Source organism: Chiloscyllium plagiosum, chromosome 22 (genome assembly GCF_004010195.1).
Source record: "Chiloscyllium plagiosum isolate BGI_BamShark_2017 chromosome 22, ASM401019v2, whole genome shotgun sequence".
NCBI classification, from domain to species: domain Eukaryota; kingdom Metazoa; phylum Chordata; class Chondrichthyes; order Orectolobiformes; family Hemiscylliidae; genus Chiloscyllium; species Chiloscyllium plagiosum.
Window position 1 is genome coordinate 17,799,567 of NC_057731.1, and position 23,645 is coordinate 17,823,211.

General features: G+C 41.8%; 1 protein-coding gene across 5 annotated transcripts in view; it reads right to left on the reverse strand.

The window, feature by feature from the left end:
- Nucleotides 1–23,645, reverse strand: part of blnk (B cell linker) — a 199,241-nt gene that overhangs the window by 160,506 nt on the left and 15,090 nt on the right. Inside the window, exon 1 of one of the 5 annotated variants that reach the window (XM_043712517.1) lies at nucleotides 3,354–3,428. The exons of the other annotated variants lie outside the window; for them this stretch is intronic. Coding sequence (XP_043568452.1) covers nucleotides 3,354–3,413 — 60 coding nt within the window. The 5' untranslated portion in view covers nucleotides 3,414–3,428. Of the gene's footprint in view, nucleotides 1–3,353; nucleotides 3,429–23,645 lie in introns of those variants that run through there. 5 annotated transcript variants of the gene reach the window in all.

Consider the following 23,645-nt stretch of genomic DNA (forward strand, 5'->3'; position numbering starts at 1 on the left):
CCCTTCATAACTGAATTGCTCCAGCCCAAGCAACATCCTGGTGAATTTCCTCTGAACCCTCTTTAGCGCAATCATATCCTTCCTACAATGTGGTAACCGTAGCTGAATATAATAGTTCAGCTGTAGCCTAACAGTATTTACAGCTCCATCATAACCTCCATGTTCTTTTATTCAATGTCTTGACTAATAAAGTATTCCCTCTACCTTCTTAACTATTGCCTTTAAGGATCAGTGGACATATACACCAAGGTCCCTCTGATTCTCAGTACTCACTAGGCCCTACCATTTAACATGTACAAAGCAAGGGAGTACATCTTCCCAAAATGCAGCATTTCACACTTTTCCAGAATAAATTCATTTTCTGCTGTTTAGCTCATCTGACCATTTCATTATTCTACCCCTCTGACCATCCCATGTATATTGTCCCGTAATGAGACATCCTTACTATTTCATTATACTAGCAATTCTTGGGTCATCTGTAAACTTACTTACATACTTCCTACATTCACGACAAAATTATGCACATGCACTTCAAACAGCTAGTGACCCAATGTGGAATCCTGTGGTATGCCATTAGGCACAGATTCCAGTCACAAAAGAACCTCTGACCATCTCCCTCTGCTTCCTGCTACTAAGCCAATTTTGGATCAACTTTGCCAAACTGCACTAACCCCCATGGCCTCTTAGCATCATAACCAGTCTGACGAGACCTTTTCAAAACCCTTTTGGAATCCATGTAGATAGCATCAACATGGAGTTAGTGAATTATCAGATCAGCTATGATTTCATGGAATGCAAGAGCAGCCTTGAGGGGTTGAACGGCTTGTGTCTTCTCCTACATCTCACGGTCTTTTGGCCAAACATCTATACAATAACATTTGTGTGTAGCCATAGCTTTGCTAAATTTTTATAACACAAGCCATAGGCAGGGAATAGGATGGGTGCTGGTCTTTGCAAATAAATGGTTGAAAACCTCTTGGTGCTAAAAGATACTGATAATAAATGTTAGCTATTACATGGCAATTTGAGCACTTATTCAAACTTAACAGTGGTAACAAGGGTAATAGAAGGCAGAATGTTCAAAGCATTGAGTATCAGACATCTAATATTAAGTGCTTAAATTCTTGTGCTTTCTATTTTGGATATAACAATGCAGACGAAAAGGGACTGTTGTACAGCATACCTCTCTCCTTTCTTTCATCAAATGTGGTGGTTTTCTAAGAAAGGCAGAGATGAGCGTTTGCAGCTACAGGCTTAGACCTGCCACCAATAAGAATTGAACCACTATCCCATCTATTTTTTTGTGATGTTATGATCAGAGATCATAGATAAGGGAACTACCCAGAAGGGCACAGTAATTGAGCCAGTAGATCACTGAAGAGGACACGCCAAGCTAAATCAGAATGAGCTGTTTGATTTTTGCGCACAGATAGCAGCGGTTTCGGAAATGTGATCGTTCCTGGTGATGTTAGCGCTGCTCCATTTCTAAATGTAAAGTTTCAGAAATATTCACCTTTCGTCCACATGGTGGCAGCAATTCTTTTAATGTGACAGCTGAGAAATGAACAAAGCAAAGCTACAAATCGTCCCCTCTTGAAAAGCAATGGGGAGGGTGGCAAGAGGGAAGTTAATTGGGCAGGTTGACATCAACCAGTTGCCACTGGAATGACCTTCTGAGCAGGGAGACCCAAGCTCGACCAACTGAGGCCCTTAAGTGGTGAACGAGCATCCATTTAAGGGCCTCGTCCCATCTGGGTTTTAATTATTCCAGCTCCAGGCGAGAGGAGAAAGAGTCAGCCTACCCCAGTGGTAAACCAGTGTGGATAGTCTGAATCTTTTTAGATGGGTAGGTGGGCTGTGGGATGAATGGGGGCATCCTTTGACCTAGATGGGAGATTGAAGGACTGTACCCAGGACAGGGGATTGCCTGCTTAGTGACAGACAGTCATAATTTTTGGCTTCCAAAAGTCTGACCAGCTGAAGAATAGCCACCAAAACTTATAAAACCAAAACCATGGGTAGTTTTCCAATTAGTGCTCTACAAACCTTTCTGGACAAGTGACCCATGGACATACACAGTTACTGGATGAAATTTAAGTAGTGATGGAAATGTGTTGCTGGAAAAGCGCAGCAGGTCAGGCAGCATCTAGGGAACAGGAGAATCGACGTTTCGGGCATAAGCCCTTCTTCAGGAATGAAGAAGGGCTAATGCCCGAAACGTCGATTCTCCTGTTCCCTAGATGCTGCCTGACCTGCTGTGCTTTTCCAGCAACACATTTCCTCCTCTGATCTCCAGCATCTGCAGACCTCACTTTCTCCACTCCTTAGTGGTCAGGCTTGAAGCTATTTGATGGAAAGCATCTGCCATCTTACCATGATAGATTTCTCTCGTTATTGAGGAGGAAGATTAGGTAGCGCAGCTCTTTCGCCTCCCTGTGAGGCAGGAGTTCCAGCTTGTTACAACCTTAAACAATCAAATGCTTTCCTTAGTGGCTGAACTTCCTTTCTGGGTTAGTCCAGCCCAACAAACTGAATATATAACATTAATTTTACCTGATTTTAATCCTATTATTTAATTAAATAAACATTTGGTGCACAGCATCTCAAAAAAAAAGCATCTTGCCAAATGATGGGCATCTGAGAATTATAGAGTGAATTATTCAGAGAGATTGGCCTATGGGCTTGTGAAGAGGGGTGAGTGGAAATGTCCACAAAAATAAACTAGTAAAGAATAATGTTTCTCGAAATATAGACAAGGGAATTTTGATGCTAAAGTAGATGGGAGCATGACCCCAGTCATACTCAATAGTCATATCCAGTCATCAATAGTCAATGTTGTTACAAGTACTAGCATGGAAACATTTAACCACAAAATACAATAAGGATGTCAACGCGCTTTAGGGGAGATCCTGTTATTTTAAGAAGAAGAATTAGAAAAAGTAACCTATTTCCATCAGGTATTTAAGTTCACAGAACTCAGCAGCCTCACCTTCTCAATTACTAAGCCATTTCTCTAAAGCTAAATAAAAGGAAACATTGGTCACAGACTTTACATTCCCACAGTTAAGAGTTTTAAACTCAAAAGGATCTAATGCCTCTTCTCAAATGTTCTTGCTGAATTGAAATAAAGAAATCATCTCTTTAACTACCCATACCATACAAGATCATTGGCTTTCTGGTATAATGATATAATTCCAGTTCACCCCAAAAGGGAAGTGCACCAAACAAATTCCATGATCAATTATAAATATCATAGATATAAAATTGCAATTCAGTTGATGATATTTTTAATACACCACCTAAGACTTTATGTCAACATGTAGATCTATAAACAGAAAAACAGTGCTACTCACAGAAAGTATGTATTTCCTTACTGCCAAAAACACTTTGTTTGTGTGAAGAAAATACAGCATGTATTTTCTTAACCTTTGAAATTTGTCAGTCTGTGGAAGAATTTCAGCACCAAGCAGTTGTGTTTTAAAATAAAGCAGGTTAACTGTTCTCATGCACTTAACCGGAAAAAAATGTGATAGCTCACATGTACAAAGACTCGATATGTGAGAGTGCAATGTACCATTATAGTTTATAATTATCTCAGGAGGGCACTTGAATGCAGTGATAGTGTCCATACCTCAGAGCCAGGAGGTTTGGGTTCAAGTCCCACCTGCTGAAGTGTGTAATAACATCTCTGAACAGGTAGATTAGAAAATATCTACAATTATCTCAGTCTTTGATTAACAGTCTCTCGTGCGGTGGGCCTATAATTCAGTAGATACTTCTGATGCTTTCAAGTTGAAGTTCAGTGCTTGTAAACAAAAGGAATCCCAGCAGGTAATGAAGTTGCTGGTAACCAAAATTCTGGGTGATTGGTTTTCAGGTGAACTTGAAATTTGAACAGCATGGGTGAGTCCTTCCCTCTGCTGTGACTCTTATTTTCAAGGTATTACAGATAATTATCTTTGCTGACTTGCAGCTAATTTGTGATCTGGCTTTCTGACCAATGAACTGCTAATTAAGTTACTCTCTGGTGGAGCTGCCTGCAAACAACTTTTACTGATTTTTAAAAGTTGACCAAAGACATTGCAGCATCACCAAATGAGTTTTCACATGTTTGATGGTCCCTTCCAAACAAGGCAGTGGTAATCATATTATTTCCAATATCCTGGCTTGTGACTTACAGTTTTTGAGATGCTTCACAGATTGAGAGACCATGGAAGGTTGATAGTCTCCATTCACTTTCATGTGTTGACAATGGAGTTTAGATTTCTGCATTTTGTTCAAAATGAACCTTGGAAACAGAAATACTGGGGATTCCATAGTCTCTTTGTGTTGATCCATCCTTGAACAATGACTTACGTGAATTTCCTGGACAGCTGTCCACATTAAGACTTAAGACATGGTCTTGTCTGTATTTCAATTGCCAAAGGTTTGCATGACTTGGGGCTGTCAAGTCATTGTGGGCGGCACGGTGGCCCAGTGGTTAGCACTGCTGCCTCACAGCGCCAGAGACCCGGGTTCAATTCCCGCCTCAGGCGACTGACTGTGTGGAGTTTGCACGTTCTCCCAGTGTCTGCGTGGGTTCCCTCCGGGTGCTCCGGTTTCCTCCCACAGTCCAAAGATGTGCAGGTCAGGTGAATTGGCCATGCTAAATTGCCCGTATGTTAGGTAAGGGGTAAATGTAGGGGTATGGGTGGGTTGCGCTTCAGCGGGTCGGTGTGGACTTGTTGGGCCGAAGGGCTTGTTTCCACACTGTAATGTAATGTAAGAGTGTGGTGCTGGAAAAGCACAGCTGGTCAGGCAGCAACTGAGGAGCGGGAGAGTTGACATTTCGGGCATAAGCCCTTCATCAGAAATGACTTGGGGTAGCAATCTTAATGGCTAGTTAATATCAACTCATGAACTATATGTTCGCAATGTTAACTTTGCATTTGGTGTGCCAAAATGAAAACATTAAAAGGATCTGGTCATTACCACAATGCTGTTTGTAGATGCTTCCCATGCATAAATTGATTGCTGCATTTCCTACTGCACTGCTGGGGGGACGCCAACAGTGTCAAATCATTACTAAACCAATTTCCCAATCAGACTTGGATTATTGTCATTGGGAGGGAGTCTGAACAGAGGACAGTGAACACAAAATTGGCACCAACATAATGCACGAAGCCTCCAACTTCCATTTGTAAAACTGGAACATTTTGAGAGGGTCAGGAGTTGTTGGGTGAGTGAACTAATGTATACTAATGAGCAGGCAATACACATGTAAGGAGCTTATTAGGATCTCAACTTTGAATCTTTTCACGTTTTCATTAAGGTGGACAGCCTTCAGGAGCTGTCACATCCAGACTAACTCAACGTAGCAAGGTAGGCAGTGTTTTGAATGGGAAAGATTAACTTATGGGTAGAGTGAAGAGCGAATTATTGCCAGAGAGTTAAACAAAAAGATCAATTTCTCAAATTTCTGCTCTAACCCGAGATCAAGTTTTCCACCTGCCCTCCAAAATGTAAAAAAATCTTGATCCTTTCAGCTTTTCAAACTTTGATGTTCTGGTCCAAACTGTAACCACAGTAAATACACCCAAAGTCAAGCAGGGCAGCACGATGGCTCAGTGGTTAGCACTGCTGCCTCATAGTACCAGGGACCCAGGTTTGAGTCCATCCTCAGGTGACTGTCATGTAAAGTTTGCATGTTCTCCCCGTGTCTGCTTGGGTTTCCTCCGGATGGTCTGGTTTTCTCCCACAGTCCAAAGGTGTGCAGGTTAGGTGCACTGCTAAGTTGCCCATATTTGTCCAGGGATAATGTAGGTTCAGTGGATTACTTATGTGAAATATAGAGTTCAGGGATGGGATTGGGTGCGATGCTCTTCAATGGGTCAATGTGGACTCTGTGAGCCGAATGGTCTGCTTCCACACTGGAGGTAGTCCATGATTCCATGAGAATAGGGCCTGCATTTCTGATGATCCCATTGCTCTCCCTGCCCTCAGTAACCCCTCAGACATGAATTAATCAGCAAAGCTGACCTTGACCAAATTAACAGCTCACCTCCACTTACTTTCAGTAAGTTCTCCTTCCAATCAGGGCCAGGTTTATAACCTATAAACAAACACACTCCTGACTCCTGCCTCCACCTGAAAAGGTTTAGTTTAAACCATAAACTGGCAATAAAACATCCACCAGCCATTTTAACAATTTTCACTATTACATCTTTAAACATCTGGCTAATAAAAAAAAAACATTTTTACACCAACTACTGCACATTTCACCCTTTTCTTTGTGTCCTTTCCAAATTTTGATTCTTCTATACTGATAGGTGGGCAAAAAAAGTCTGTGATCAGGCATAGAGACACGTGAAAAGAATCAGAGAGTTTGCTTTCTCTCTACTGGCATCCATTAGGTCACAGATTCTATTGAGCTAAAGGGTGGCATGAATCAAGGGATGAGCAAAGACACTGGTACTCTGTGGGAATCCACTGTAGGGGTTTGATTTTGTTCCACTTCAGCAGGGTGATTCCCACACTAAGGGCAGTAACTGAGTACCCTGGAACAATTAGATACATTCATTACATTTATAATGAATAAGACTCTTGTTGTATCTTATATCAATACTGCCAATGCAGTTTGCCTCCAAATGTGTACCTTTCCTATAAAAGGTCTTTATCCAAGCTGGTTGCTCATATGCCAGTTAAGCAATGTTTTGATGCAGTAATGTTTATTATATTCCTGCATTTGCCTTTTCCTGGATTTGTGTTACTTTTGGAAAGGGTCCATATGCTCCTTGTATTTTCTCTCATACCCAAGATACTGATGATCATAGAATCCTTAGTGCAGAAAAAGATCATTTGGCCCATTGAGTCTGCACCCACCCTTCAAAGAGCATCCCATCCAAACCAGCACTCCACTTGTAACCCCATATTTATCATAGTGAACTTACCTCACCTGTACATCCCCGAAAACTATGGGGCAATTTACCCTGGCCAATCCACTAACCTGCACACGTTTGGATTGGCAATATAGAAAATTGAGCTTTAATCTACATCCCATTAGCAATTCTGATAGGGTCAGTACTGACAAGGGCAGAGTAGTGTGGTACATGAATACAGCGATCAGAAAATCTTGATTTTCTTTTAGATATTCTGAACTCCAGGTGAATTGCTGACATGCTGTAAATCAGGGCCTTTGCAAATGCTGCAAGTATCTCATGAGTAAACTGTGGTCAGAAACAGCAACACGCAGACCACCATGCATGGCAGACAGCTCTCAAAAAGCTTCTCAACATTGATATTAGTTTAACCTCAAACCATCTTGAGTAATAATTAGCCATGATGAGTTACGAATGGCTTTCATACATGAAAAGATCCATGTCCACACAGACCCAGAGTTTGGCAGTCAATTCCGCAGGAATAAAAAGGTTCCTGTCGATCATGTATATAGAACACCTATTACAATTTGCAATAAAAAGGTCCTCTGACTATTTATAGAGTCATCGAGATTAACAGCATGGAAACAGACCCTTCAGCCCAACCTGTCCATACCGACCAGATATCCCAACCCAATCTAGTCCAACCTGCTAGCACCTGGCCCATATACCCATCCATATGCCTCTTAAATGTTGCAATTGTACCAGCCTCCACCACTTCCTCTGGCAGCTCATTCCATACACGTACCACCCTCTGCGTGAAAAGATTGCCCCTTAGGTGTCTTTTATATCTTTCCCCTCTCACCCTAAACCTATGCCCTCTGGTTCTAGAACCTCCCCCCAGCCCAGGGAAAAGACTTTGACTATTTACCCTATCCATGCCATTCATGATTTTATAAACCTCTATAAGGTCACCCCTCAGCCGCTCCAGGGAAAACAGCCCCAACCTGTTCAATCTCTCCCAATAGCTCAAATCCTCCAATCCTGGCAACATCCTTGTAAAACTTTTCTGAACCCTTTCAAGTTTCACAATATTTTCAGATAGGAAGGAGATCAGAATTGCACGCAATATTCCAACAGTGGCCTAACCAATGTCCTGTACAGCCGCAACATGATCTCCCAACTCCTGTGCTCAATACTCTGACCAATAAAGGAAAGCATACCAACCGTCTTCTTCACTATCCTATCTACCTGCAACTCCACTTTCAAGGAGCTATGAACCTGCACTCCAAGGTCTCTTTGTTCAGCAACACTCCCTAGGACCTTACCATTAAGTATAGAAGTCCTGCTAAGATTTGCTTTCCCAAAATGCAGCACCTCACATTTATCTGAATTAAACTCCATCTGCCACTTCTCAGCCCATTGGCCCATCTGGTCAAGATCCTGTTGTAATTGGAGGTAACTTTCTTCACTGTCCACTACACCTCCAATTTTGGTGTCATCTGCAAACTTACTAACTATACCTCTTATGCTCGCATCCAAATCATTTGTATAAAATGACAAAAAAAGTGGAGGACCCAGCACCGATCCTTGTAACCAGTCGAGTGCCACAGGCCACCAGTCGGAAAAACAACCCTCCACCACCACTCCCTGTCTTCTACCTTTGAGACAGTTCTGTATCCAAATGGCTAGTTCTCTCTTTATTCCATGAGATCTAACCTTGCTAATCAGTCTCCCATGGGGAACCTTGTCGAACGCCTTACTGAAGTCCATATAGATCACATCTACCATTCTGCCCTCAATCCTCTTAGTTACTTCTTCAAAAAACTCAATCAAGTTTGAGAGACATGATTTCCTACGCACAAAGCCATGTTGACTATCCCTGATCGGTTCTTGCCTTTCCAAATACCTGTACATCCTGTTCCTCAGGATTTCCTCCAACAACTTGCCCACCACCGACGTCAGGCTCACTGGTCTATAGTTCCCTGGCTTGTCCTTACCGCCCTTCTTAAACAGTGGCACCACGTTAGCCAACCTCCAGTCTTCCGGAAGCTCACCTGTGACTATCGATGATACAAATATCTCAGTAAGAGGCCCAGCAATCACTTCTCTAGCGTCCCACAGAGTTCTAGGGTACAAGTGATCAGGTTCTGAGGACTTATCCAACTTTATGCATTTCAAGACATCCAGCACTTCTTCCTCTGTAATATGAGCATTTTTCAAGGTGTCACCATCTATTTCCCATGTTCTATATCTTCCATATCCTTTTCCACAATAAATACTGATGCAAAATACTCGTTTAGTATCTCCCCCATTTTCTGCGATCTGCCTTGCTGATCTTTGAGGGGCCCTATTTTCTTCCTAGTTATCCTTTTGTCCTTAAATGTATTTGTAAAAACCCTTTGGATTCTCTTTAATTCTATCTGCCAAAGCTATCTCATGTTCCCATTTTGCCCTCCTGATTTCCCTCTTAAGTATACTCCTACTTCCTTTATACTCTAAGGATTCACTCGATCTATCCTGTCTATATCTGACATATGCTTCCTTCTTTTTCTTAACCAAACCCTCAATTTCTTTAGTCATCCAGCATTTCCTATACCTACCAGCCTTTCCTTTCACCCTAACAAGAATATACTTTCTCTGGATTCTTGTTATCTCATTTCTGAAGGCTTCCCATTTTCCAGCCATCCCTGTACCTGCGAACAACTGCCCCCAATCAGCTTTTGAAAGTTCTTGCCTAAAACCGTCAAAATTGGCCTTCCTCCAATTTAGAACTTCAATTTTAGATCTGGTCTATCCTCTTCCATCACTATGTTAAATCTAATAGAATTATGGTCGCTGGCCCCAAAGTGCTCCCCCACAGACAACTCAGTCACCTGCCCTGCCTTATTTCCCAAGAGTAGGTCAGGTTTTCTAGTAGGTACATCCACATACTGAATCAGAAAATGTTCTTGGACACACTTAACACTATGGCAGTCCCAGTCTATGTCTGGAAAGTTAAAATCCCCTACCATAACCACCCTATTAATCTTAAAGATAGCTGTTTCAAAATTCCGGTTCACTAAACCACCCTTTGCCCACCTGCTCCCATCGACTTTCCTTCTTGGTTTTACTTTGCTTCTGGTCTTTTCTTTTGCTTTATTTTCCTTTCTTTTAGTCTTCTTTCTCTTCTTTCCTGTGGTGGGTTGGTCAGCAGCACTGGCGCGGCAATGAGAGCGAGCCATTGGTGGAATGGTGGACATGGTTGCTCTCGGCAATGGAAGGTAATGGCAGCAGGGACATTCTCCTGGTGATCAGAGGCGGTGGCAGTGACAGTGACAGTGACGGTGAGTACCTTTTCCCAGTGTTTGGGGTCAGTAGCAGTAAAGCCCCTCTACTGACCATGGACGGCGGCAACAGCAGCAGATTCTTCAAGATGGTGGCGTCGGCAAGCGGACATCTGTAACCGAAGGCTTGAGTTATAAAGAAAGGTTGGATAGGCTGGGATATTTTTTCACTGGAGCGTGGGAGGTTCAGAGGTGACCTGATAGCAGTTTATAAAATAATGAGGGGTATAGGTAGAGTTGATGGTAGTGGTCTTTTCCCCAAGGTGTGTGGCCCAGCGGCGGTCTGGCCTGACAGCAGAGCCAAACGTTTGGTTGTGGGGCAGGTGAGAGTTCAGTGGCATCAAAGTAGGCACAGCAGTGAAGAGATAGTGCCTAAAGCAGGGTGGTTGGTGGGCCTGGCACATGCAACAGCGAGGCAGTGGAGGTTTCCTTTGAGGCTAGGTACTGGCATGGACAGGGTATTCTGAACAACACAACCACCTGATGAAGGAGCGGCGCTCTGAAAGCTAGTGTGCTTCCAATTAAACCTGTTGGACTATAACCTGTTGCTGTGTGATTTTTAACTTTGTCCACCCCAGTCCAACACCGGCATCTTCAAATCATGACGATATTCTGAACGTTTTACTTCTTCATTTTATCTAATTTATTCAAATGAATTATAATGCTGGACTATTTATTTCATTTGTTTTGTTTCCTAAGTATTGATCTTAAGTACCTTTGTACCTAAGATGACACTGTAATGCAGTATTCATTTGAATCTGTGACAAAGCTAATTTAAATTAAGTATAGAGTCATAGAATCATACAGCACGGAGAAAGACCCTTTGGTTCAGCCAGTCCATGCAGAGCATAATCCCAAACTAAACTAGTCCCACCTTTCTGCTCCTGGCCCATATCCCTCCAAACCTTTCCTATTCTTGTATCCATCCAAGTATCTTTTAAACGTTGTAATTGTACCCACATCCACCACTTCCTCAGGAAGTTCAACCACGCTCAGTGTAAAAGATTCACTTTTGTATAACACAAATGTGCCCCCACTCTTGAAAATCCCCATTTTGGGGAAAAGATAACTACCATCAACTCTTTCTATACCTGTCGTCATTTTATAAACTTTGATCAACCCACCTCTGAATCTCCCACACTCCAAAGGAAACATGTCTCAGCCTTTCTTCATAACGCAAGCCTTCCAAACTTGGCAAAATCCTGCTAAATCTCTTCTGACCCCTCTCCTGCTTGATAATATCCTTCCTATAACTGGGCGACTAGAACTGGACACAGTGTTTCAGTAAAAGCCTCACCAATGTCCTATACAACCTCAAAATAACATCGCAACTCTTATACTCAAAGGACTGAGTTGTTGCTCTGCACTTACTTATGCCTATATATTCTTGTTGAAAATCTGAAGAATGTTGTCGGCAATGAAGGAAGAATTACCTCAAGATCATTGTTATTATTGAAGATTTACTGGCTTTCAAAGTGCTACTTGTATTTGAAGTAAGTCATAGGGTTAGAGATATACAGCACAGAAACAAACTTCTCGGTCCAACCCGTCCATGCCGACCAGATATCCTAAATTAATCTAGTCCCATTTGACCCTTATCCTCTAAATCCTTCCTATCATATACCCATCCAGATGCCTTTTAAAATGTTGCAAGTATACCAGCCTCCACCACTTTCTCTGGTAGCTCAATCCATACACACACTACCTCTGCGTGAAACGTTTGCCCCTTAGGTCCCTTTTAAATCTTCCCCCCTCGCCCTAAATCTATGCCCTCTAGTTTTGGATTTCCCCAAACCAGGGAAAAAACCTTGTCTATTCACACTAACCATGTCCCTCATGATTTTATAAAACCTCTTCAAGGTCACCCTTCAGCCTCCGATGCTCCAAGGAAAACAGCCCCAGCCTATTCAGCCTCTCCGTATAGGTCCAACCTTGTAACATCCTTGTAAATTCTTTCTGAACCCTTTCAAGTTTCACAACATCCTTCCTATCTGAGGGAGACCAGAATTGCACACAATATTCCAAAAGTGGCCTAACCAATGTCCTGCACAATCACAACACGACATCTCAACTCCTATACTAAATGCTCTGACCAATAAAGGTAAGCATACCAACCACCTTCTTCACTATCCTATCTACCTGAGACTCCACTTTCAAGGAACTATGAATTTAGACCTCTAATGACCTTAGAGTGCAAGTCCTGCCTTGATTTGCCTTTCCAAATGCAGCATAGGGGTATGGGTGGTTTGCGCTTCGGCGGGTCGGTGTGGACTTGTTGGGCCGAAGGGCCTGTTTCCACACTGTAAAGTAATCTAAATCTAATCTCATATCTATCTAAATTATACTCCAACTACCATCCTCAGGCCATTGGCCCATCTGACCAAGGTCCCATTGATAACCTTCTTTGCGGTCCACTACACCTCCAATATTGGTGTCATCTGCAAACTTACTAACTATACCTCTTATGTTCACATCCAAATCATTTATGAAAATGACGAAAAGCAGTGGACCTTGCACTGATCCTTGTGGCACACCATTGATCACAGGCCTCTAGTCTGAAAAGCAACCTTCCATCACCACCCTCTCTGTCTTCTACCTTCAAGTGAGTTCTGTATCCAAATGGATAGTTTCCCCCATGTTCCATGTGATCTAATCTTGATAACAAATGTAACAAGGAACATTATTGAATGCCTTATTGAAGTCCATATAGATCACAATCACCGCACTGTCCTCATCAATTCTCTTCGTTACTTCTTCAAAAAACTCAATCAACTTAGTCTCCATGACAATGTGTACAAACCAAGACCAGACTATTCTTGGTGTGTATATATAAAATTATGCACTCAGGATCTCTCTTTTGTTTTTCCCTAATGAGCTAAAATTTGTTTTTTTTTTAGGCTAGTCCAGATGATGTGATTGCCTAAGCATCAGAGTATACTTAAACACCAAAAAGATCACGGTCATATGTGAGTACAGCAGCCTTCATTCAGAAAAGAACATTGGCTGATATCTGATATTTGTTTTGGACATATTGAATCACAAATTACAATATCTGAGGTGACAGTGTCATACATAAGGCGGCAGTTTTGTTCTCTTTTTTCAGCCAGTAAGAAGGCTGAAGGTATACGATTGGTCTCAATCATGACTCTGATGCCCAGAATTTAATCATAAAATCTTTCACAGCCTATGAAACCACTAAAGCCTATTTCTTGATTATGGCATTCTGGGTTTCCACAAGCAACACCACCTTGTAGGGTAATTACTGGGTTTTCAATACCCTCTGGCTGTTCCTGAAAAAGAGCCACTCAAATATCAGTGACTGAGAAATCTCCAGCAATAGAATGGGACATGATGGGTTGTAATGGGCTGAGACATTGGTGGATATCAGCAAGGCCTTTATCTTCTGAAAGACTGACTATTGCTGTACATCACAAACCATGCTTGTGATTTCTTTAAGAAACTTCTCAATGGTTCTATCCCAGAGGTGAAGTGCTCTTAAAAAGAGATAATTGATTCACCAGACAGGGAAACCATTGCAGACTATGCCCAAAATGGGAGATCAGACAGTCTTTTGGGTGCCTTAGTTAGCTGGAGGGGAGAGGGTTAGCTTTTACCCCATCCTTGCTGACAGTGTGCCATAAGAAACAAATGGAATCTCTAATAAAATGCATCTGTCATTCAGTAGAAGGTCTGCTGCTTGTAAACATTTCAGGACATCATGTAATGTCCCATCATGGAGTTGGGTATTTCAGTTATGTATCAGACTACCATGCATGTAACATGTGACACCATCTAATCCATATTGCACTGGAAACACTCCACTCAGAAGCGATACCAAGAAAGCTCCTTTGTTGAAAGGGATAATCAATGTGGTGAGGATTTGAGATGTGTCATCCAGAGGGACCATCCAAAATCCATGTAGGCATTGATCTGATGGAAAGTCCAGTGGAAAATATTTTCTGGAGAAATTCATCCTCTGTCAACTGTTTTATTGAGTTGTGCGAGATCCACTCAATTCATGCGGAGCCACTAGGGTTGGGGACTGTGACATTATCCCAGCATCATTTTGGAGGTTCCATCACCAGAGAGAGAATTCAACTGAAGGATTTTCCCAGGTGCAAAGAGATTTGGTGTCAGCTTTCAAAGTGATTTTATTACAAGCTTTCAGCTGTCCCAGATCAGCAAGCGTTTTGGGTTACTGGTGCTGAAAGACACTTCTCAATGTCTATGTGCTTCTATACTCTGTGGAGAAGATGGAGGGGAAAGCATGTGCTCATAGAATCCTAGTGTGGAGAAAGGCCATTTGGCCCAACAAGTCCACATTGACCAACCGAAGTATCCCTCTCAAACCCATTCCCCTACCCTATTACTTTACATTTTCCCTGACTAATGCACCTAACCTTTACATCCCAGACAACTATGGACAATTTGACATGGCCAATTCACCTAACCTGCACATCTTTGGACCGTGGGAGAAAACTGGAGCACCTGAAGGAAAACCATGCAGGCACGGGGAGAACGTGTAAACTCCACACAAACAGTCGCCCGAGGCTGGAACCGAATCCAGGTCCCTAGCAGTGTGAAGCAGCAGTGCTAACCACTGAACCACCATGCCACATGTTCTTACTGAATAGGGAAGTTTTCCAGGCACCATTCCTCATTGTGAGATCTTTGAATGGGAGTACAACACACAGCATTCTTATAGTGCCTCTGGCTGCATATAGCTTTCACTCAGGTGGCAAACTCTTCCCCTCTACTAACCATGGCACTGGCTGCAGTCTATACCTTAAATTTGGTTATATAACCAATTACGTAGATGATTTCTTTCAAATCTATAGGGTGACTGTTTAATTTCTCCAATGGAAGGGTGATACAGTTTATTTGCCCTAGGTAGCTGATCTTCATGTAAAGAAGGTTGTATCCTTGCAGTATTGATTGTGCTCTTCAAAACTTTGTTTCAAAGCCTGAATGTACATGTCGGGTTGAGGATGATTTTGTTTGTTGCGTGGTTTGTTCATCAGATTGTAGCACACCTTTGAGAAGTGATCGTTATGCTATGAAGACTATACTGCTGGTAGAACATTGGACAGTTTTATCATGGCTGGAGTGGGATTTTGGAACCATAACCACGACAGGATGCTATGGTATTAGATTTCTTTTAGGATTTTGCATTGATATTGTCAGATGCAGTATATTGTCCAGGTGAGTGGTCAGTCTCCGGAGACAGATGTTTTATTGCATTTTTAGTAGTCAACACATTCTGAAGAATAATCTGCATTGAATGAAATTTTTGTTGTACAAAGCTTCTTGAAGAGAGGCTTTCCTAACACCGCAGAGTTAGGTCTCCTCTTGAGTGAAGAACTGCAATGACTGTTTTATCTAAGACACCAACAATTCTGTTGACAATGAGCCCATTTTGTGAGCTCCCACAGCAGCATGGTTCAGACAGTGTCAATCATGACCTTTGTGCATTCTCTACAATCTCTCCTAGATGTGGATATTTGCCATTGAAGCATGATCTCACCGTGAATTATTTGTTCTTGAAGTGAAACATTGATCTATAATAGTTAGAGGGCTGTCAAATGTAATTTATTTCTCATTGATTTTGGTTTATATGTAGCTCGTGACCTGATGTTTTTCCTGTGTAGTAGAGAATTGGTAGAAGTTTTAACCAGTTCTGCATTTGACTAGTATCAAATGCTGAAGTTGTTCTAAATATTAGGAAATCGGTTTTCCACATCTGCCAATTTGCTGATCTATCAAATGAATCAGAAAGGCTAGACATTTTTCTGCAAATATTGGTATAAACAAATTCTGTTGCATTGTTTGATTGCTTTTAGGAACTTCAAATCTTCTTGATTTGTGTGACTATTATTGGGATTTTTACCTCCTTGTGCCACTCATTTGGCTGCCTGGTTGTATTGTTTGTTAATTGATTTTGTTGAAACTTTGTTATTGGGAAGATTGATGCTGTAGTACTAAAACTGAATGCTGTTGAAGTTTCTGCTAAATTAAATGTGAAGTCAGTTTTCCTTTACCAGTATAGATTCTTCATAGAGCAGAATTGAAGATATTCCTTTTCCAAGTTGGCTGAAGTTTTTCCCAAGAGATTTATGGGTAGAAACTTCCTACAATGCTTCACTCAAAGATTCAGTGGGCTGAATCTTATTTTTGGCTAAATATCGATTTCTTTGTGTTCCATGGAGAGCTTCTCTCTGCAAGAGTTGGTGAGTTTTCTCGTAGCATCTTACCAAACTTCTCATTAACTACCTACATCATTCCTATGGGGCTCTTCTCATCTGATTTCAGCCCCATTCCACCACATGCTGTACCTAGAATAATTCACCAAGGAAGGGATATCCCAAAATGGACCAGCAAACCTGATATCAGTGCCATCTTTAAAAGGCTGATGTACACTGGGGCAAACACTATTATTTGTCCCAAATATGGCAGAGAAAGAAAAAAATGGTACTTTAATTTGCAGACAGAGCCCTGCAGACCCTGCTATAGGGCTGGTACAGAGGCAGGTCCAGCAGTGGAGTCCACAACGCTATACCATGCCAATGCGGTCTAAGTTTGCAATCCAGGTCAGTGCAATCTCAGCCATCTGCAGGAATGCACAGCAAAATAGCAAGAAGTTCAATGACACTCAATCACACTCACTTTTTCTCTGTTACTGCATCCAACTCCCACCAAGACTCATGCACTACCACTCACACAACTGCCAGCAACATTTTCCCTCTCACGCTTCCTAAGCCATGATACCATTAATCTTGCATGCCCTTTGTGCTGGGTAGTCACTTACTCAGGACACCTTCCCACTTGCAACAACAGTAACAGCTTATCACAATTATACAAATTGCAGCAAATTTAACAGACAAGATAACAGGTTGCAAAGCTAATCAAGAACTTCACTGAATTACTGCTTTCCACAATGAGGAAGTGGTGCTCAAAAAGAACAATGTTTCATAGAACAGGAAGTCTTCTCCAAAATTAACAGTGTGAAGCAATAAATTTTGCTTATTATAGTTGGAAGTACATGTTTATAGCTGAAAAACTTAAACATGTAAAGATGAAACCAATTCATTCATAAAAAAGACAAAGCATTGCAGTTACTCCACATAAATCCAATAATATACATCCATGTTGGAATTAAGAAAGTGAGTGTCCCAGAATGGGATTACCAGCTGTTTTTAACATAGCCTTTGGATGTTTACGTTGTTATAGACATGATATATTGTAACATTTGAATTAAATTACTTCAGTAATTCTTGATCATTATTGGGCATACTCACAGTACACAATGAGTGATGGCCAATCCCAGAAATATTTACTTTTGGGCCTCAATATAATTAAAGTGCCAGGTTTTTCACTGAATGCACTTGCTCAACTCATACCAACTTCAAAGAAACGACTTCAGTGAGATGGCTAGAGGCCTTCTTAAAAGAGGTTTCACTCTCTTGTGGCCTCTTTTCTTTCCAAAACATTGGAAGTAACATGAAAACCTTAAAATTCCCAGAAGTCTCCTTGGAAGTGTCTGTAGAAGAAATGTGGGTGAAGTGTGAGCACCTCTTTCTTAGCACTGTTGAAACAAGAGTCAGTGGGAGTTGGTTATCATGCATGACGTAGAGACGAGAATTCTATCATTACTCAAGTACAGCTCATGCATTTGGGAAAGGAGTTGTCATAGTGATGGAGGTTCACATGGAACTGGAGTCTTGGTCTGTAGGATTCCTGACAAGATGTTATCTCACACTCACTTTTCTATATGGATAGTTCAATAAACACTTAAAATTCAGAGATGACAGTGTGATGCTGGAAAGGTGCAACAGGTCAGGCAGCATCCGAGGAGCAGGAGAATCGATGTTTTGGGCAAAAGCCCTTCATGAGGAAAATCAAAAAATCCTTTGGAAAGGTTTTTTGCCCAAAACATTTGATTCTCCTGCTCCTTGGAGGCTGTCTGACCTGCTGTGCTTTTCCAGCACCACACTCTCAACTCTGACCTCCAGAATCTGCAGTCCTCACTTTCTACAACTATTAAAATTCACTTAGGTGAGTGCAGACATCAAAACACTTGACGCATGTAGTAATATGAAGATATTAGCTCCAGGAGTGTCTATTCATGACCTGACTATAATGCAAAAAGTGCTTAATCAAATTAGCAACTTTGAGTACATCTCTTTATTTATGTATGTCTAGAACAAGCAAGAGTGATCTTTCAGTCCCACTTCCCCACCACTTTCAAAAATTCCCTTCTTGCCCTCGGCATCACATACCAGAATATCTCTCGGTTCCATTCTGAACAGCTTACCTCTTCCTTGTTCCCTTCACATCAGCCACTGGTAACATTTCCCTTCCACTCAGTAACCTTTGTACAATCCCGAGCTTCTCAAATTCCACCCTCACTTCACACACTTGCTTCCTCAACACCATCTCATCCTATTCATGTCTTGCTTCTCTTCCCATTCAGTACGTGTGTTAAAGGAGGAGCCCCTGCAGTTAAACATTTTCTTTTTGAGTACACATTCATTAGCTTTCACCCTCCCTAATCAAACTAAATGGAGTTCAATAAATATTAGATGAGCAGGGTTGATGGACGACCAACAAACATGCTCCTCAGTGAGTTGGAATATCAAGCCTGTAAATATGTGTGCCTGCTGGATCAGTGTTTATTAGTTATTTCAAAACTAGATACTTATCTGGACAGAATCACTGACAATTACTTATCTGTTCGGTGAATACTACTCATTATACACCTCAACCATTCGACACTATGTTTATCATACAGCTACTACTCACCCTGCTCATTACACAGCCCATCTATTTGTCACTAATTCATTGTAGATCATTATAAACCCTGCCAATTAGTCAGCTTGTGCAGAATGCACATTATCCATTACATGAGCTGCCATGATAAACACCACACCTTATTAACTCGGTGAGAAATACAACTTGCCCAATAGATACGTTGCCTTTATGCAATCTACCATTTAAAAATCTACCAATATACAACCCGTCCATTATTCATTATACACCTCACTCATTATACACTCTTCACATTATGCACAATATCCATTAATCACACATGGGTTACATATTTTACCCATTACAACCCCTCGCTTATACTATCTGCCCATTACACACGCTCCAATGTCCATTCTACACCCGATCCATTGAATAGAGCAGAATTTATACTAGAGTATTTAATGAATGACAGATTTTTACCAAGCCTAATTTACACTCATGCCAGAGTTGAATTATATCCCTTTACCCAATTATTTTAGTGACTTAGTAATACGCATCTGGCAAATGATCTACTGTGGTTGTATCCATAACTTCACTTTCTAAACCAGTGACTTCCCTGGGTTTCAGTTCAAAGTCCAGACCAAAATAAACATGGATCTCATTAAACTGAAATCTTCTTTGTGATGAAATTGTGCTGAAATCAATAATTTTACTACATAGCAAATAAGTGAACTGTTATCCATGCAGAGTGTTTGCTGTTAAAGAGGAAGAGGATTTTAGCCAAATTACGGAAATGTTCTATGACAAAGTCATTATTTTGCAACATATTGCCTGATGTTCTGCTTACCCCAAAATTTCCATAAGTTGCATCAATAGTGGCCAGCTATGCAAAAGGTTATAATGATTTAAAAGAACACTAAATAATGTTCACTCAAAAATTTATATCAGGTATGTATATTTGTCAACTTAGTAAAAATGCAAAAGCTGACCAAACGCCTCATGAAATGTTCTAGTTTAAAGCAGTCATGAAGAGGATTTTAACTCTTGCTTCCTGGTGGAAAATTGGGCAGAATGGGAGTTTTACGATTGTAGGGGAAAGTACCTGGGGGTTCCGGGTCGGGTGGGGGGCATTGATGGGGACAGAGGTGCGAACCAAGGATAGGCGAAAGGAACGGTCCATGCGGAAAGCAGAGAGGCTTGGGGTAGGGAAGATGTTGGATGCAGAGACTGGTGGGATGGTAGGTGAGGAAAAGGGGAACCGTGAAAAATACAAACCTGCCAGCACACTACCACCTTCACCTCCATCCAGGGCCCCAAACAGTTCTTCCAGGTGAGACAGACTTGGCTATCCTCCAACCTAGTTTACTCGATCTGGTGCTCCTGATGTGGTCTGCTCTACAACGGTGAGACCAAATTAAACTCAGGGCATGTTTCGCCGAGCATCTCAGCCAGATCTGAAGGGGCTGACCTGACCTCCCAGTCACCGTCCATTTTAATTAACCTTCCCACTCCCTTTTTGATGTGACCATCCTTGGCCTTCTCCATTGCCACAACGAATCAGACCACAAATTGCAGGAACAACACTCCATCTTCCACCTGGGCACCTTACAGCCTGGAGTACTTAACATTGAGTTCTCCAATTTCAGAAACTTAACATTCTATTCTCCAATCTCCCTTCCCAGCCCCTCCCCCATCTTTCATTCCTCTGACCAACCCTCCCTTCCAGCTACCAACTGGATTCATTCCTCCCATCGAACAACCAGGTTGTACCCTCTACCTGTGTTCACCTATCCCTACCTCACCACCCTGACTCCTCCCCACCCAAAGCCTCCCCTCCTTTATCTGCAGCTCCCTTTGCATCCACCCCCATTCCTGAAGAAGGGTTACACCCAAAATGTTGATTTTTCCACCTCCTGATACTGCCTGGCTTGCTGTGTTCTTCCAGCCTCATGCCTGTATACCTTGGATTTCAGCATCTGCAGTTTTTCTGTCTCGAACACGGTCTAAATATCCCTCATATATTTATCTAGTTCATTTACAGTTATGAGATTGTATGTGAAATAACAAGTGAGCAATGTAATAAAGAAGTATCTCATATCCTTTTGTCATTGTCAAAAACCAGCACTCGTTGCACATCTGTAACTGCCACTGAAGTGAATGGCTTACCAGGCCATTTTATAGGGCTGACTCTTAACTACCCTATTGCTGTGGATCTGGAGTGACATGCAGGCCATGTTGTAACTGTACAGGAGCTTACTATATCTTTCACAGTTGCTTCTTTTATTTACTTGTAATGGCACTTTTCTACTTCTTTTTAAATCGACTTGTTCCTTGACTATTTATGCTACTTTATATAAAGCCCTGTTTGAGGCAGTCTCTGAAGTGCTCCCCCCAGTGTTGTTTAATGGATTCCTTATCAATGGCTTGGCCTGCAGTGAAGAGGGGCCTTGGGTGTTTGTTTCATAAGTGGTCCTGAAGGCACAGAAGAAACCCTGCAAATCAGGGTAGTCACCCATTCGTTGGGCCTCCAGTCCTTTTCTTCACCCACCACCTATTCACTATGTTGTGGGCTTGTTGTTGGACCTCAGCCTTCAGTCACCTGTAGGCCTGCCTTTCCTCTTCTGAGTGTGGCTGTTATTTTACACTCAGAGGTGGCATGCGCTTCCGGCTTAACATTTCTTCGATCTCCTGATCATTCTCACCACACTGCCGCTATGAGGGAGAAAGCACTGGCCAGCTAGATGAAAGGACTTTGAAATGCATGTAAGAGGCCCCTTCTGTAAGGTTTGTATACTAGGACCTCTCTCCTGTTTGCCCTGGTCTCAATTACATTGCGCAAACCGGATACTACGGCAGTAATTATAGTGTAAGATAAGAAGTTGATAATGCTAAGTTGGTGCAGTATTTTGCTGTGGGGAAACCCCAAAGTTTCAATTTCAGGGACAGACGATTTGAAAAGCTCTTTCCAACTATAATTTATCAGAAAGAGCACTTCACTGAAATTGGGGAAACAGCACAAAATAAGCCTCAATTCAAAATGGCTCAAATTTGGAGCAGCAGATTTTATTTCGTATGCTTCAACATATAGGCAGCACAGTGGCTGAATGGTTAGCAGTCCAAAGATGTGCAGGTTAGGTGGATGGGCCATGCTGAATTTTCCATAGTGTTCAGTGATGGGCAGGCAAGGTGGGTTACTCATGGTAAAAGCAGGGTTCTGGGGGGCAGTGTGGGGGTGCTGCATCTGGGTGGGATGCACTTCGGAGGGTTGATGCAGACTTGATTGGCCGAATGGCCCCTGTCTGCAGCGTAGAGATTCTAATGATATTACAGTATATGTGGAAGTCTTGAGTTTAGCCTGACTTAGAAAGGATGGCTTTGTGTCAGATCTCAATGAAAAGTAACTCTGAGTGAGATTTACTGAAGTTTTACCCAAATCAACCAAGTTTATTTGGTTAGAATTAGAATAAAGCAGAACTGAGGATTCTGGTGAAAGGTTAGCTTTGCTTTTTTCTCCATAGATGCTGCTGCCAGACCTGCTGAGATCATCACCAATTTCTGCTTTTGTTTGGTTGATTGCTAATAAGACAAGTGAGTGCTTAAAGATATCTCTATCAGTCAACACACTAAAATATTACAGTGTTATTAATTAAATCAATCCATACACTTTTTAGCTAAGACAGTTATGCAATCAGCAAACATTGTATATATAAAAATAACACTGTAGGAAAATATGTTCAATGAACCATTGTTGAGAACTTACTATAAACAGAGCATTGAAAGCCATACAACTCTTCCAACAATGAAACAGCTAATCTATTGCAGTACCTTAGGGTTCTTGTAGTAGTGGTAATGACCCTACTTCTGGGCCAAGAGGCCTGGTTTCAAGTCCATCTGCCCTGGAATGTCATGTCATGACTGAGCAGTTTAATCAAAACAACAACAAAATCTGACAACATCAAACCTTGGGTTGAGAAGTGGTAAGCAGCATTGGTGTGATATAAGAGTTAAGAGAAGCCCATTTCTGATACGAAAGGTTCAACCAGCTAACTGATCTTCAACAGTATCGTTTTGCTGAACACCCCAATCATCTTTATGACTTATTATTGGCTGAAATCTTTAAAAAAAAAAGTTAGCCATATGAACAGCTGCAGAGATGCAACAACTGAGTACTCTGTCATGAGCTGTTGACACCTTTCGCCCACCCCAGCTCCATCCCTTCCCCAAAACTTTTAATTTGCAAAGTTCAAGTCACAAGTGCAATGGTTTACTCATGATTTATCTGGATGGGTACTGTCACAACATCAGTGAAGAAGTTTGACACCAACCAGCATAAAGCAGCCTTTGCTCCTTCTTCCAAAGTTTATCAGAGTAACTAGAGATGGACAATAAGTATGAATTTGTCAGAATGTCATACCTTCAGAAAGATTTGAAAAAAAAAAGATGCTTGTTAATATAGAACATAGAAGAATACAGCGCAGTACAGGCCCTTTGGCCCTCGATGATGCGCAGATCCAAGCCCACCTAACCTACACTAGCCCACTATCCTCCACATGCCTATCCAATGTCCGCTTAAATGCCCATAAAGAGGGAGAGTCCACCACTGCTACTGGCAGGGCATTCCATGAACTCACGACTCGCTGAGTAAAGAACCTACCCCTAACATCTGTCCTATACCTACCACCCCTTAATTTAAAGCTATGCCCCTTCGTAATAGCTGACT